We start from the raw sequence: 16,870 nt of genomic DNA, 5'->3' as shown, positions 1-16,870 counted from the left end.
TTTACATTGCTGGAATTCTTATAATTTGGTGATCATTTTAAATATAAACAACATATTTTTTGCATTAAACATACAATTTTTAGATAAAATGTTTAATCTGAGTAAGTATGTTATCTTTTGTCCAAAATATATGACATTTATATTCAAAATATTCCTGGTCTTACAAGGAATCCAGCAATGTCAATTATATTTTCCTAACTTTAGTTTGAGGTTATCCCACACATCTCCTTGGGACGGTTGGTGGGGGGTGGGGGGGGGAGGGAGGGACCGACCGACCATCTGTTAGCCGGCTGTGTAGTGTGAGAGGGAGAGGGAGTTGAGTCCATTATTTGAATGGACATTAACTTGGCGACTGTATTTCTCTATTTCTCTTAAGTATTAATTGTGTGCATGTACCATCATAAAATTAAGATGTTATTTTTACTACAACATAGATATTTGTCGTCAAAAAGTGGAGTTTGGGGGTCGGGCTGGGTTCTATTGGAATTAATCCCATATGTTCTGTTATTCACTTAACGCGGTTTTCACTTAACGCGGGACCCTCTGGGTTCAATTGACCGCGTTAAGTGGGGTACCACTGTATATATATATATATATATATATATATATATATATATATATATATATATATATATATATATATATATATATATATATATATATATATATATATATATATATATATATATATATATATATATATATATATATATATATAATCAACACCTCTCTCTGTCCATGTAATCCAGTTGCCTCTGAAGATGTCTTGAATAAAGACGAAAGCTAAGGTGCTCCGTTGTTTCCATTTTCCCGTATGATTTTAACAAGATTTATCTTAGCCACATTTTCATTGTGGATTTACATGATATATATATATATATATATATATATATATATATATATATATATATATATATATATATATATATATATATATATATATATATATATATATATATATATATATATATATATATATATATATATATATATATATATATACAACAAAATATATGTACAAAAAATAAATGTTAAATGAATTATTTATGGTGCATTAGGATACTGGTCACTTCAGACACAAAGACGGGCTATAAATAGCCTTCTTTATCTCCCCTCCATTTCACTCTGAGCCAGAGGGAAGGGGTGGTGGTGAATAACATTTGTTTGCTTATTTTCCATTTACTTGAAATAGATTTACCGAATTATTTGTTTATTTATTTAAAAGTCATTTACTGAATATTCTATGTAAAAAATAAATTTTAAATTGATTATTTATAGGAGATACCGTAAATATATGGTATTACTGGCCACTTCAGACACAAAGACGGGATAAAAGTAGCCCATCTCCCCCTCTTCTTACAGCTGCCAATGGGAAGCGTCTTGGTAATTAAATTTGATGTTTATTTTCATTGTCTAATTTATCATGTATCAAAGTAATATTACTAAAAATTGTGTAGGTAGTAGGCAGCTACCAAACAGGTAGATACTACCGCCTGGGAAGATATTGGAAGCATAATGTGTTGTCTAATGGTAGACCCTGCTGCCATATGGCATCACGAAAATTGTGACCAAGTCCCAGGTTCAGCGCTGACCTGACTTTCTGCCTCATTTACACACAATTGCAGTTTGAATTGTTCCTCTAACTTTGACAACACAACATACATACAGTATATTATTTCTCACTTTTGATCTTTTTTTTACTTTTTGTATTTATTTATGGTTAGTTACTTTAAATAAGGCCAATTCACTTCAAGTAATGGCATCAAATGTTACCAGCTGGTGTAGTGTAAACACTAGTGACGTCACTTAAGCGTCTGTATTTAACTGTCAGTAGTTTCAAGAATTAATGCAGTCATTTACTGAATATTCCTTGTAAAAAAATAAATTTTAAGTATTATTATCAGTAAATATACCGATATGCATTACTGACCACCTCCACGGCTAAAAATAGCCCAATCTCGCGGTCACTTTCCCTTTCTTGTCTCCTCACTGGCAAATGGGGGGGGCGTGGGGAGGGGTGTGTGATGATAGCTGTGTTTATTACAGGGGTATAATTCTCTTTTACGGTATGTTAGACAGGTTTATAATACATTTTTATTATTTTAATATACCGGTAATCTTAATTTGAATCCAGCTTGCCAAACGTAAGTTTCAGTATAAAATAATTAGTGGTAAGACCTTGTGAGTGGCTTACGATGTTTCCATCACCACTCTTGACAAACTAAACCACAATATTTAAGAGGTAAGAATTTTATACTTGGTGGTTTAGACGACCCCCTAACTTTGGGCAGATTTTTTTAATGTTCAAATTCCGTCTTATAAGCCGAGATATACGGTATGTTCAATAATTGTTAAAATTACAAAAAATTTAATATAAAACTTTTAAAATTATTGAATAGTACAACCTTCTTGATATTTACTAAAATGGTAAGGAATTTAAGCCCTAGAACCGATTACTGTATTGGCGGACTAATACTAAAGCTGGTGAACAGTCAAATGCAAGCGAAAACATGTTGGGAAAAATTCCTAAGGAATTCGTTAACCGAAATTTTTTCGTTAACCAAAGTGAAGAATCTTATGGAAGGTAATTCGTTAACCGAAATTTTGTTAATCAAGGCGTTCGTTAACCGAGGGATCGCTGTACTGTAAAGTGCATTTCGTTATTTTTGTTGAAAAAGTGCAAGCTTTAGATTTTCTAAGTTTATTTCTTTCCATCTTTTCCAGGAATGTCTTCTAAAAGCATGAAGTGAAGGGGAAGCATGTTGCAATAATCAGAAGAAAATGCAGATTTTAGATAAAGTAGACTCTGGTGCTTCCATTGCTAAGTTAGCTGCTGAGTATGGTGTTGGTGTGAAAACAGAGAAAGATCTTAAGAAAAATAAAGGTAGTTTTCCATGAAGTTTGATATTGGTGAGAATGCAAAAGTGAAAAGAAAGACACTGAGACTTCCAACTTCTTGAAAATTAGAAGAAAAGCAATTTACTTACGAACTGCCTCAGTCATACCCAAATTTGGTCAAATTACGTATTTTCGAGTCCCAAAGTCAGTACATAGACAAAAAAAAATTTTGTAATTCCCTTTAAAATGGCTGGCAAGCTTAAAAGTGAGTGTTTTGTGGTGCTGAGAAGAAAAAGAGACACCCATTTTAGATTTTCTATGTATTATTAAAGCATTTCCGACTTACGACCTGGATTTAGGTCCCTAACCCCGTCGTAAGTCGGGGAGGAGCTGTATATTGCACCTATATTTACATATATTTGCACTCTTTACTCTCACATATGATTATTACCTAATCTCAAGTGATTATCTTATGTGCAATAACATATTTTTTGTACAGTGCCTCAATTATCCGATTTATCGGCTTTTCCAACCCACCCCTTCCCACATATAGGTCGGTTAAACAAGGGTTCACCGTATCTGTGTGATGTCAAAGCAAGAGAAACAACTGAGACCCTCAATTGTGTGTAAATGAGGCACAAAGTCAGATTAGCAACCTGGGACTTGGTCACAATTTTTGTGATGCCATATGACAGCAGGGTCTACCATTAGACAACACATTATGCTTCCATAATGTGTAGTACCTCCCTATTGATAGCTGCCTACTACCTAGAGGCAAACACATCTCCACTGGAACTATGTTACTCTATACTGACTTCTTACTGAGCTGTTTCTTATAGCACTCCATTTTCCAGGCAAGCCTAAACTGTTACAAGAAGGATGCTTGTCATTTTAAAATATTTCATTACACCGGACAAAACCTGTTGTTTTTTCTATCATGTCGACATAATTGCAGTGCATAAATCTGTATTTGAAATAGGTGAGCTGTATATGTATGGATCTTTTACCTTAACGCCTCTCCTACTGTTACTTGGCATGGATCAAGAGGCACAAAGACCTCAATAAAGAGAAAAGCTGTCATTAAGAGAGATATGTAAGATGTGTAGAGAATGATAAAAATTAGTTGAAAACAAGTACAACTACTCCAAAAACATTTTCAACACAGTATATAAATAGCGGGAAAATTTGAAAGATTGTATGTAGTAAAATATGAAGTGGGTTGAGAGCATTACTACATGTAAAGGATTGTTTAAGGCCAGTTAACCTTTGATTAGTTGACTCAAGGATCACACACAAGGTTGCAGGTCTACACCAAGGATGCTCTATTTATTGGTAGCTGGAACTATTTCCTGAAATATTCAGACCATTCCAACTCACCAAAGTTTCTAAAATGGATCCTAAAGAGTATGAGTTCCCACTTAGGGGAGAAGGCAATTAGCCACACTAGCAGTTCACTTTCTGCCTCTCAGTTGCTTCATCTCCCTCCATTTCTGGAGATAAGGGCTGTATCTCCCTCCATTTCTGGTGATAGGACTACCTCCCCCTCCATTTTTGGAGATATGGGCTATATCTCCCTCCAATTCTGGAGATACTATATATCCCTCCATTTCTGGAGATACTATATGTCCCTCCATTTCTGGAGATAAAGGTTACTTTTCCTTCATTTTCCTAACGCTAAAGGTAATGCCAGATCACATTATCATACCTGTTCCATCATTGTTACAGGAAAGGGAAGACACTTGATGGTAGCAGCTGCTTTGGCATAGGCTAGAGATCTTCGTTCATCTCCCATCACAATCCAGTAGTCACTTAAAAACGCCAACGGTTCCTAAGGAAAAGGCCACAAATAATGTACTGTAGTATGCCACAGAACTATACAATAAGAGTACTGGTCACAAAGAGATACTTGTAAGAAAACATCTATATAACGCACCATAAGTTGTAGGTTGAAGTGTTTCAGTGGGGCATTTCTCTCCAACATATTACTATTGAAGTGATCCTTGTCAAAAGGCACGTGTTCTGTGAAAAGAATATAATAAAATTAGTAATCAAATCACTGCCTCCGTTAAAAATCTATACAATGCACTTTTAATTATTCTTCAAATATATACAGGTGTCCCTTGAAATACGAACGATTGAGATACAAAATTTCACTTATATGAAATTCCTAAATAGACACCACTATATCAAGATATGAAAGTTTTCCACCTTATTATGAATTTGGGTCTGGGGAAAAAATTCAAATCACTCACCCCGAGAGTCAGCAGGCCCCAGGTGCAGATCGGGGGTGGAGGGGAGGGGGGGGGTACATTTTTACTTTTACTTGTGTAAAAAGAAATGTACAGCATATTCCCTTTATGTGTTTGCCCTTAGGACAATTATTTCTTTTACCTGTATTGTATATATGTGTTTTTGTGTGTGTGTGTGTAGACACACACACACACACACACACACACACAAAACACATACAAATAAATAATAATTGGAAAATACTCTCACAAATAATCAGAAAAAAATTTAATAAAAATGTGACATACCCAGAGTGACGCCAAACATTACCTGACGCGGCCAAAGCATGACCCATGCAGGTGTGAGGCGCCAGTTGTGTCTCAGCAGAATATAACTTGCATTGATGGAATCCTAGCAAGACAGCGAATAATTTGAATATACAGCTGCTCCCCTCGACTTACGGCGGGGTTAGGGACCCAAATCCAGGTCGTAAGTCGAATTGGTCGTAAGTCGATAATGCTTAAATAATACATAGAAAATCTAAAATGGGTGTCTCTTTTTCTTCTCAGCAACACAAAACTCTCACTTTTAAGCTTCCCAGCCATTTTAAAGTGAATTAAAAATGAAAATTTTGTCAGTACAAAGCGCAAACACTGACATTGGGACTCGAAAATACAGGAGCTCCCCAACTTACAACGGGGTTAGGGATCCATATCCAAGTTGTAAGTCCGTCATAGATAAAAAAAAATTTCAATAAAAAAAATTAAAAAAAAAAAAAAAATTTCACAAATACTGTACTTTTTTGTCAAAAAAAATTAAAAATCTACAATGAAATACTGTACACTAAACGTAATAAATAATGAGGAATGGCTACAGTACAGTAAAAGTAATAAATAATGAGGGATGGATAGTGTGACTGAGCACTTACCTTAAATGTAGTCATCTGAGTGCACACAGGGCCCCCATAATTTTCTATTTACAGGATTCATGGAGACTATATTAATTGGAAGAAGCAGAAGAGGAGACAGGGCTGGGTGGGTCATCAGTGTCGCTTTCTTCAGACAGGTTTATGTGCTGTGGAAACTTGCTGGTTGAAGGTATTGGATCATCTTGAGGGAGTGAAGAGGCAGCACTGGGGGACTTCTTGAAATAGATGTCCAATTTGGACTGCACAGTTTGCTTTTTCTTTTCATTATAAATCTCCCTGTAGCAAGCCAGTGACTCTTGGACCATTCTGTCAACTTTGGCATAACGCTCATAATTTTGATCCATGCCATCAAACATTTGCATTCCTTTATTAATTGTAGCAAATGCCTCTGCCATATGTTTCACTGAAAACTTTTTGGGGGGTGCAGGTTCTTCTTCTACATTTTGTCTCTCTTCTTCCTCTGCAATTTTCTGTGCATCTGGTTCAATAAGATCCTCGTTACTGAGCTCTTCTGCTACACTTTCAACCAACTGTCCAAAATCTTCATTATCAATTTCTAACTCCAGCTGTTTACCTAACTCCACTATCTTGTTACTAATATCCGAAATAACTTCATTTTCATTAAATCCTTTGAAACTGTTCACATATCTTTTCAGGATTTTCTTCCATATTCCATTCATGCAATGTTTTGTAACCTGATCCCATGCTGCACTAATGTTCTTTATACATGACAAAATGTTGCACTCCTTCCAAAACTCTCTGAGCGTTTATTCACCTTCAGTAGCAGCAACAGCCGGAGCAAAGATCGTGCGTAAATAATACGCTTTAAAGGCAGCAATAGCACCTTGATCCATGGGTTGGATGATAGAGGTAGTGTTAGGTGGAATGTACTCTACCTTAACATCAGGGTGCATATCGTCCAGGTGTGGTGGGTGTCCCGGAGCATTATCGAAAATCAGTAAAATCTTGAATGGAATCTGTTGTTGCAGACAATACTCCTTGGCTCGTGGAATGAAACAAGTCATGAACCAATCATCAAACAGTAATAGGGTCATCCAGGCTCTCTTATGACTGCGATAAAACACTGGCAGTGTGTGCTTGCTGACATGTTTAAAAGCCCTGGGGTTCTCTGAATGATAGATCATGAAGGGCTTTAGCTTGAAACCAGCAACATTCCCCCCCCAACAGAAGTGTAAATCTGTCCTTGAATGCCTTGAATCCTGGCATTGTTTTCACCTCTTTGTGGATGTAGGTCCGCTCAGGCATGCGCTTCCACAATAATCCAGTCTCATCCACATTGAATATTTGCTCAAGGAAATAATTCCCTTCCACAATCACTTCATCTAACTCCTCCTTAAAAGCTTCGGCAGCACTGTTACGAGTTGGGGATTTAGAAACTGGTTTAGAATATAGTTAAAAGTCTACCCAGATCCCAACAGGCAACAACAATAAAAAAACTAAACAAACAAAGACAATCGGACTATAAAAGGGTAGACAAAGGATGCGAGTTTTTGTTGTGTATAATAAAGTACCATAAATTCCTTAACAAAATATCCAGCTTTCTATAATTTACCCTTAACCATACTTAACTTAAACATACGCAACATTGGCTTAACAGTATATACATATTTATACAACATACAACAATCTGAAGCAAGTGGAGGTGGGAGGTAATATAGGGTTACAATACTCAAGTGCGGTGCTGAAGTGTCTGACGAGTAGGGCTGAGTATTGAAGAAGATGGTAGGTAGTCACTGTGCCGTAGGTTTCCAGGATAGGTAATCCAAGTGTGGTCACTTCCCAGAGTGAACTGAACTCTCCTCGATCCGGAGCTGATGAGGAAGTGTTGGAGGAGGTGACGCAACAACCAGGATATGGAGAAAGGAAACCCGGAGTGGTGACTAAGACTAGTCATACTCGGGTCGCGTCCCTAGATGGCGTTGCTCGGTAGTGCTGGGTAGTTAGATCATGACACAATAGATGGCGTGGTTCGCAATAGCACCAACATCAGCACTAGCTGCCTCTCCACTGACCTTAACATTGTGTAGACTGTAGCGTTTTTTAAATCTATCAAACCACCCATGACTTCCTGTAAAGGTTTGATCACATTCATCTCCTGCCTGCTCCTTCAGGTTTTGGAACAGGCTTCTTGCTTTAGCCTGTATGGTTAGAAGGCTTAAGGGTACACGCTTCTGAATCTGGTCTTCTATCCATATCACCAATAATTTTTCCATATCGTGAATAGGACCTTGTCTTCTCTTTGATATTATAGTTCCTTTTATAGGTGTTGTTCCTTTCACTACTTCACGAATACGTTCCTTGTCCTTCAGAATATACAGTCGACCCTAGTTAATTCGGACCCCTTTAATCTGTATTTTGGATAATTCGGATGAAATCTGAACTGTCCGTATCAAATTTCTGGTTCTGGGATTGTCCCAGTTGCAATTGGGGTTGCAATTTCAAATTCTGTGTCACTTCTAAGGAATAATGAAGTCTCTGGTGCACTGCACTCTAAGATTAAGAGAAAACGGACGACTCAGGCATCCTGAAGTGAGAGAAAACGAACTCCTATGATGGGGCACTCAAATAAAGAGACATGGCTACATGTTTTGCGGACTACCCACTGTACAGTATCCTTTCCATCACTTTGTAATAAACCTAGTCATGCCTATGTGTGTTTCTGATAATTACCATAACATTATATATTTATATATTTAGCAGTTGTACAAACACAAGGCCTCACACATGCCACTCAGACTGACAGACTTGACAAGTTTTACCAACCATAAAGACAGTTGAAGCTTTAAACATCACTCACAATGGATCTTGAATATTCCAACTGTAATCAGACATACCTAAGTTGCCTCAACAATTGCAACCCCAGTTGCAATATCAAATTCTGTGTCACTTCTAGGGAATAATGAAGTCTCTGGTGCACTCTAAGATTAAGAGAAAACGGACGACTCAGGCATCCTGAAGTGAGAGAAAACGGACAACTATGACGGGGCACTCAAATAAACATACACATTGCTGTACAATGCAATATTATGCAATATTAACCCCTAAATCAGTTAATTCGGACAATCGGCTAAAACGGACACCCCCCCCCCCCCATTAGTCCGAATTAACGAGGGTCGACTGTAGTGGATATAGTCGAGTGTGAGAAACCTAGGTCACGTGAGATTGTTGCTACTGTTTTTCCATTCTCATACTGTGTTATTATCTTCATTTTCATCTCAAAAGTAATTGCCTGTCTCCTTTTCTTTGGAACACCACCAGCACTCTCACTTTTACGCTTTCCAGTCATCATAAAGTCAATTAAATACGATAATAACGAAAGTTCACAGCGCGATCAGCATAGGATACGATAGCCAAACACAAACAAAGTGCTCCACTGAGTGAGTGTACCCACGAGGCGACCCGAGACGCGCCACCCTCTCGCTCCGGACGGAAACGCTTCGGTATAGAAAATGCACACGTCATTTGAAAATATTTTTGGTCACGACTGCCGCAGTCGTATGTCCCGACGGACGTACGGTCAGAGCAGGTCGTAAGTACCAATGGACGTAAGTCCATGTGATTGTAAGTCGGGGTCTACCTGTACGTAATTTGACAAAATTTTGGTATGACTGAGGCGGTCGTATGTCCAGGTGGTCGTAGCTCGAGTATGTCGTAAGTCGAGGAGTAGCTGTATACATCATATATTTTGCACGAAATAAAATTTTTTATTCCTATAGTGTAGTACGTACATTTAAGTACAGCATAGTCTGCATTTACGTGGTCAATTGAACCCATGGAGTACCGTGTAAAACGAGAAACGCGTAAATGAAATAACAGAACATACGGGATTAATTGAAATAGAAACTGGGCCGACCCCCAAACTCCACTTTTTCAGACACAATACGTACGTTGTAGTAAAAATAACATCTTAATTTTATGATGGTATGCACACACAATTAATAATTAAGAGAAATATCAATAATATTAGGTTTTTTAACACTTACGCTAGTAGAAAAGCTGGGTCGGCACACGTGGATGGCGGCTGGTTCCAAGGCAGAGGGCAGATTAGTTGCCCTCCGGTGAATCACTTTCACTACTCGCAGAGGTTTGCAGGGCCTCCCAGACAAACCTCTCAAAGTCCATATCCTCACTGTCAATATCACTATCACTGACTTGGGCTGGTTGTGGTGGGTTGCAGGCGAAGAAGTCCTTAATACTACGTTGACGACTAGCATTGATGTTGTCGAGATAGATCTGTATATACAGCTCCATAACTTTCGTCAGATGGTCATTAGACACTTCATACCGATGCTTGTCTGGGTCATTGTCAAGGATGAGCTTAAGTTTCTCCCCCAACTTGATGATTTCCTTCACATTATCATGGCTTGGTCCAGGTAATTCAATGTTTTTCTCTGGTGGTGGGGGTCCCACAGAAGCCATTGTGAGTTGTGAAGGGAAAAGCGGGAACAAGAGAGAACTGTATACGCGGACTGAGAACAATGAGACAGGCCCTGCTAGGTCAGCGACTTCTACCCTATGGTGTCAGGGCACATCATGTTACATTAGACCAATCACAGCTAGCGGAGGAGGGAATGCGTGGGTGGTGAGGATGCGTGGCCCAATCACAGTCCGATACGTCATATGACGTCAGCGATAACGTAAGAGCAGCCTAATGCGCACCTCTCACCGCGCCTCTTCCCGCGTATGGTCAAGAATGGACCACGTGGGTAAAAAATGGGGCGCCGGTCTGGACCTCTCCAGCCGCTTGCCACATAAATGACCAAATTTACCACGTAATTAAAGATTTTCATTCTGGCAAGGCACCGCGTAAATGACCAAGCGCGTAAACAAAACCCACGTAAATGCAGACTATACTGTACACATTTTTCTTCCTTCATTTATTTTTACCCATTTACATGCACACACCATCCTACATACATATTGTGAAAAAAGTATAAGAAATAATTGTCCTAAGGGCAAACCTGTACTGTGATCAAATGTACTAAATAATAAATGAGTTGATGGTCAAAATTTTTTTCCTCAGATGGCAGGTCAATGGGTAAAGCAAATGCTTAAATTCACTATGGTAAAGATATTTTAAAATAAATTGGGCCAAAAATTGTCAAAAATAAGGGTTAAAGTTGCTAAAGAGTCACATGACCACTGTATACACTAGAACTCTTAAATAACTACTGTAATGTGATACAGGTGATTAATTTTATCTCTTGTGCAAAATATATGACGTTTATATTCAAATTATTCGCTGTCTTGCAAGGATTCCAGCAATGCAAATTATATTCTTCTTACTTTAGTCTGAGATATTATATAAGATAAATCTTAAAGCCTACTGAAAACCACCAAACCTTTGTTGGGAAGGTGGTGGGTAGTGAGGGAGTGAGCGAGCGTGGGAAGAGGGAGGAGCAGGGGGGAGCGGGAAGTGAGGTGTACTTTGACAGTTAGCGCCAAGGTCTGGTGAAGTATTTAATTTATTTATTTATGTCGTTTAGTTGAGCTTTTGTTTTTTGCTCATAAAATTGCAAAGAAATGACCGGCCGGAATATAATTTATATTGCTGGAATTCTTATAAGATAGTGATTAATTTGAATATGAACAAGCTATAATTTGCATTAGACATACAAATTTTAGATCTAATTTCAGAAATTTAATACCGGTACAAAGCAAAAATTTAATCTTTTGTGTAAAATATATGACATTTATATTCAAATTATTTGCTGTCTTGCAAGGATTCCAGCAATGCAAATTATATTCTCCTAACTTTAGTCTGAGATATTATATACAGTAGTACCCCGATTTACGCGGTCAATTGAACCCACAGGGTACCGCGAAAAGTGAAAACCGCGTAAAGTGAACAACAGAACATATGGGATTAATTCCAATAGAGACTGGCCCGACCCCCAAACTCCACTTTTTCCAACACAATACCTATGTTGTAGTAAAAATAACATCTAAATTTTATGATGGTATGCTCACACAATTAATATTTAAGAGAAATACAGTCGCCAGGTTAATGTCCATTTAAATAATGGACTCAAATCCCCCCCCCCCCCTCTTCCTAGCTCACTAGCTCCTACCTCTCTGAGAAATGTTGGGTGAAAACACTAGATTTTAACGTTTAGTAATAAATAATACCTCAGACTAAAGTTAGGATAATATAATTTACATTTCTGGATTCCTTGCAGGCCAGGGAATAATTTGAATGTAAACTTCATATATTTTGCACAAAAGATAAAATATTTGCTTTGTCCAAACCAAATTATTACATTAGATCTAAAATTTGTATGTCTAATGCAAAATCCATGATGTTTATATTCAAAATGATCATCATATTGTAAGAATTCCAGCAATGTAAATTATATTCTGGTCGAGTAATTTGTATGAATTTTATGAGCTAAAACAAATATCTTCAGTTAATAAAAAAAAAATATTCTTCACGACGCTATCTGTCAATCAAAGTACCCCACCTTGCCTTCCCCCCTCCTCACACTCACGCCAGCTGGGTCGGTCGGTCCCAACCCTCCCCCCACCCCCCACCTCCCACCTTCCCTCCCTACCAGAGAAATGTTGGGTGAAAATAGTATACAGTATTACCCCGCTTAATGCGGTTTCGCTTAGTGCGTTTTACCGTATACGCGGTGCCTCGCCAGAGCCGAACTTTCACTTAACGCGGGTTTTTTCCACGTATACAAGGTGAGTGTCCGGCTCGAGAGCTATTTTTAGATTCGCCCCACCCCCCACCTGCCACCCTGCCTGACTGCCTGTTTTAGCTCATAAAATTCATACAAATTACCCGGCCAGAATATAATTTACATTGTTGGAATTCTTACAATATGATGATCATTTTGAATATAAACATCATAGATTTTGCATTAGACATACAAATTTTAGATATAATGTTTACTCTGAGTAAATATGTTATTTTTTGTGCAAAATATATGACATTTGTATTCAAAATATTCCTGGTCTTACAAGGAATCCAGCAATGTCAATTATATTATCCTAACTTTAGTTTGAGGTATTATTTATTAAAATTTAGTGGTTTTCCCCCAAAAATTTCTCAGAGAGGGAAGAGCCAGCAGTGTAGTGTGAGAAGAGGGGGAGGGAGTTGAGTCCATTATTTGAATGGACATTAACTTGGCGACTGTATTTCTCTATTTCTCTTAAGTATTAATTGTGTGCATGTACCATCATAAAATTAAGATGTTATTTTTACTAGAACATAGGTATTGTGTCGGAAAAAGTGGAGTTTGGGGATCGGGCCAGTTTCTATTGGAATTAATCCCACATGTTCTGTTGTTCACTTAGCGCGGTTTTCACTTAACACGGTACCCTGTGGGTTTTATTGACCGCGTTAAGCGGGGTACTACTGTATTTACATTTTTAGTAATAAATAATAACTCAGACTAAAGTTAGGATAATATAATTGACATTTCTGGATTCCTTGCAGGTCAGGGAATATTGTGAATGTAAACTTCATATATTCTGCACAAAGGATAAAATATTTGCTATGAAGGACCTCACGTGGTCACGGGGACACCAGGTGGTGCAGTAACTCGTCCTCGGGTGTTGATATGAATGACCTCACGTGGTCATGGGGACACTGGGTGGTGTGGTGTTCACTTGGTGCAGTAACTCGTCCTCGGGTGTTGATATGAAGTACCTCGCATAGTCATAGAGACACCGGGTGGTGTGGAGATCACATGGTGCAGTAACTCGTCCTCGGGTGTTGATATGAAGGACCTCGCATAGTTAGTCGAGACTTTAATGTACACAAAATCAATACAATAAGCCTTATTACCCGCTCATTTCATCCCAAATATTAATGGATAATTGCTTTGGAAAAATCACTAAATGGCAACTGGAAGCTGATGTGAATCAGTCCTTTCCATATGGCAGGAGATACCGACTGCACCCCTCCCTCAAGAAGAGATCACTACACGTACATGTATACATAGTTCATGAAACCTGTGGCATGATGGATGACTCGATAATGAGTAATACGGTATAAAATCAAGAGATTTTTTGGGAACTTTTTTAATACAGTTACTCCCTGACTGACAACCTACTCGATTTACGACCACCCGGACATTCGACCGCCTCAGTTATGCCAAAATTTTGTCAAATTACGTATTTTCGAGTCCCAACGTCAGTAATTGCTCTGTGTACTGACAAAATTTTTGTTTGAAATTCACTTTAAAATGGCTGGCAAGCTTAAAAGTAAGAGTTTTGTGGTGCTGAGAAGAAAAAGAGACACCCAATTTAGATTTTCTATGTATTATTTAAGCATTTTCGACTTACGACCTGGATTTGGGTCCCTAACCCCGTCGTAAGTCGGGGAGGAGCTGTATACGTACATATACAGTATTTATGAAATAATAATGGACCATCCAACTATTTGCAATTTATAAATCTATAAATTTATAATTTCTATTCGTTTTCATTACGTAATGTATTTTATAAATTTCAAGAAAAGGGCCCTAACTATTAATACCAATACAGTAGGCCCTTAACATACGAGGGTTTAGCATACACGGATTTGCAAATACACGGATTGCCCCGCCGGAGGAATATTCTGTACATTGAAGTAATTGAAGTACAGTACTCCCTCTTTATCGACGGATTTTTTATCGACGGTTTCGATTATCGACGGATTATTTAGCCGGATTTTTATTTTGGCTTTATTTGAACTCTGCGGGCCTTATTTGTACTTTCGCCGCTAGGCGGCACTAGTGGCGTGACTAGCGTCTACCCGCGGCCCGCCTTCCCTGAACACAAACATCAGCCAAGCCGCGTGGGCAACAGTCTTTGATTTTCAACTTTTGCTGGTGGTTCATCACATCAACTTATATCACCATGCCTCCCAAACGACCTGCTGCTCCCTCTGGATCTACACCTAAGAGGGCAAGACGAGTGCTGACGCTGAATGAAGTGCTGAAACAACTCGACAGCGGTATGAGCTACGCAGCTGTTGGCCGCCACTTTGGGCTCAACGAATCCAGTCTGCGTGGAATTAAACGACGTGCAAAGGATCTGAAGCACGCTTTAGCTTCAAGTGCACCAGTGACATCAAAAGTGACAAGCCATGTGCGTGATGATGCCCTCATTAAAATGGAAAAAGCACTGAACATTTGGATAGAGGACCTAAACCGCCGCCGCATACCACTTGACTCGAAATTTATTAGGCAGAAAGCTAAGGAACTTTATGATAAGTTTTCTAAAGGTGATGATCATGGTGTTGGTGATGGTGATGATCAGGGTGATGGTGATAATCAGGGTGATGGTGATAATCAGGGTGATGGTGACAATTTGAAAAAATTTGCAGCTAGCAAAGGATGGTTCGAGAAATTCAGACATAGTTATGGGCTGCATAATATAAAAGTGACTGGCGAAGCAGCATCAGCAGACACTGTGGCAGGGGAAGCATACCCTGCAGAGTTTGCTAACCACATAGCACAAAAGGGTTATAGGCCGGAACAAGTTTTTAATGCTGATGAGTCAGGCCTATGGTGGAAGAAGATGCCACGCCGAACCTACATCTCTAAAGAGGAAAAAAGTGCCCCTGGATTTAAAGTTGCGAAGGACCGAGTGACAGTGATGTTATGTGGGAATGCGGCAGGGCATATGATTAAGCCCATGTTGTTATACACTGCCGCACGACCTCGGGCTCTCAAAAATAAAAACATGAACTTGCTACCAGTTTTCTACAGGAACAACAAGAAAGCGTGGATGACATCTGATTTGTGCGTGGATTGGCTGAAAAACTGCTTTGCTAGAGAGGTGAAAAATTATCTGGATGAACTTGGCATGGAGTTCAAAGTGGTATTATATCTAGATAATTGCCCTGGCCACTCTGAAGAACTCAAGACTGCCCACCCCAACATTGAGGTGGTTTTCCTGCCAAAAAACACCACCTCCATCATCCAGCCAATGGACCAGGGAGTCATTGTCGTGTTTAAGGCTAAATATGCAGAGAAGACTTTCAGCATGATTCGTGAGTGCCTTGATAAAGATGCTGATGTGACACCCAGAGAAATGTGGAAGAAATTTGATATTGCACAGTGCATAAACTTCATCGCTGAAAGCCACAATGAACTGTCGCAGAACTGTGTCCGATCATGTTGGAAAAAATTGTGGCCTGAAATTGTCCCAACATTCACAGGGTTCCCAACAGCCGAGCCTCAGTTACGCAACATAATAACTATGGCAAATGAAGTTGGAGGTGAAGGGTTCTCTGACTTAACAGCGGCAGAGGTGCAAGAAGAGTTATTGGGAAATGTTGGAGATCCATTTACAAGTGATGAACTAGAACAATTAGTGGAGCTGCAGGATGAAACAGAAGATGAAGTGAGTGATGATGAAAATAAGAACTTAACTTTAGATAATCTTGGTGAAGTAATAAGAATGAGTAAGGCCCTCTCTGCTCGTCTCTATGACATTGATCCCTCCCTTGATAGGTCCCTTAAAGCAAAGAGAGCTATTGAAAATGTTATGTTGCCATATATAGAACTGCAGAGGGAAATGAGAAGCAAGAAAGCACAGACCACCATCACCAACTTCTTCAGTCGCCGAGTGCCTGCCATCGCCGAACCTGCCGACACCTCACAACAACAAGACGTAGAAGCTGCCGGCACCTCACAACAACAAGACGCAGTACCTGCCCACACCCCTCAAGAAGATGCAGACCTTGACTCATCTGACTGGTCAGGCTTTTAATAAGCCTCAATCATCACACTTGTATATACTGTACACTGTATTGTTTACTGTAAGGACCGATGTTCACTTCAATAAATGAAATCGTAAGTTTGCTAGTATTTTTGTCCACTTATATTATTATTTATACACTATTATTTAAGGTTA

General features: G+C 38.8%; 1 protein-coding gene across 6 annotated transcripts in view; it reads right to left on the bottom strand.

Annotated features, from left to right (window-relative positions):
* LOC121855925 (DNA-directed DNA/RNA polymerase mu-like) overlaps positions 1-16,870 on the bottom strand; it is a 171,495-nt gene that overhangs the window by 81,510 nt on the left and 73,115 nt on the right. For 5 of the 6 annotated variants that reach the window (XM_042351128.1, XM_042351127.1, XM_042351130.1 and 2 more), the window contains 2 exons: positions 4,772-4,857; positions 4,544-4,666 (listed from right to left, as the gene is read on the bottom strand). In XM_042351128.1, coding sequence (XP_042207062.1) covers positions 4,544-4,666; positions 4,772-4,857 — 209 coding nt within the window. The remainder of the gene's footprint in view (positions 1-4,543; positions 4,667-4,771; positions 4,858-16,870) is intronic. The other variant, XM_042351129.1, reaches the window with a different exon arrangement.

This window comes from Homarus americanus, unplaced genomic scaffold (assembly GCF_018991925.1).
Source record: "Homarus americanus isolate GMGI-L3 unplaced genomic scaffold, GMGI_Hamer_2.0 scaffold19117, whole genome shotgun sequence".
NCBI classification, from domain to species: Eukaryota; Metazoa; Arthropoda; class Malacostraca; order Decapoda; family Nephropidae; genus Homarus; species Homarus americanus.
The sequence above is the reverse complement of the archived record's forward strand: the minus strand, read 5'-3'. Positions and strand labels throughout refer to the sequence as shown.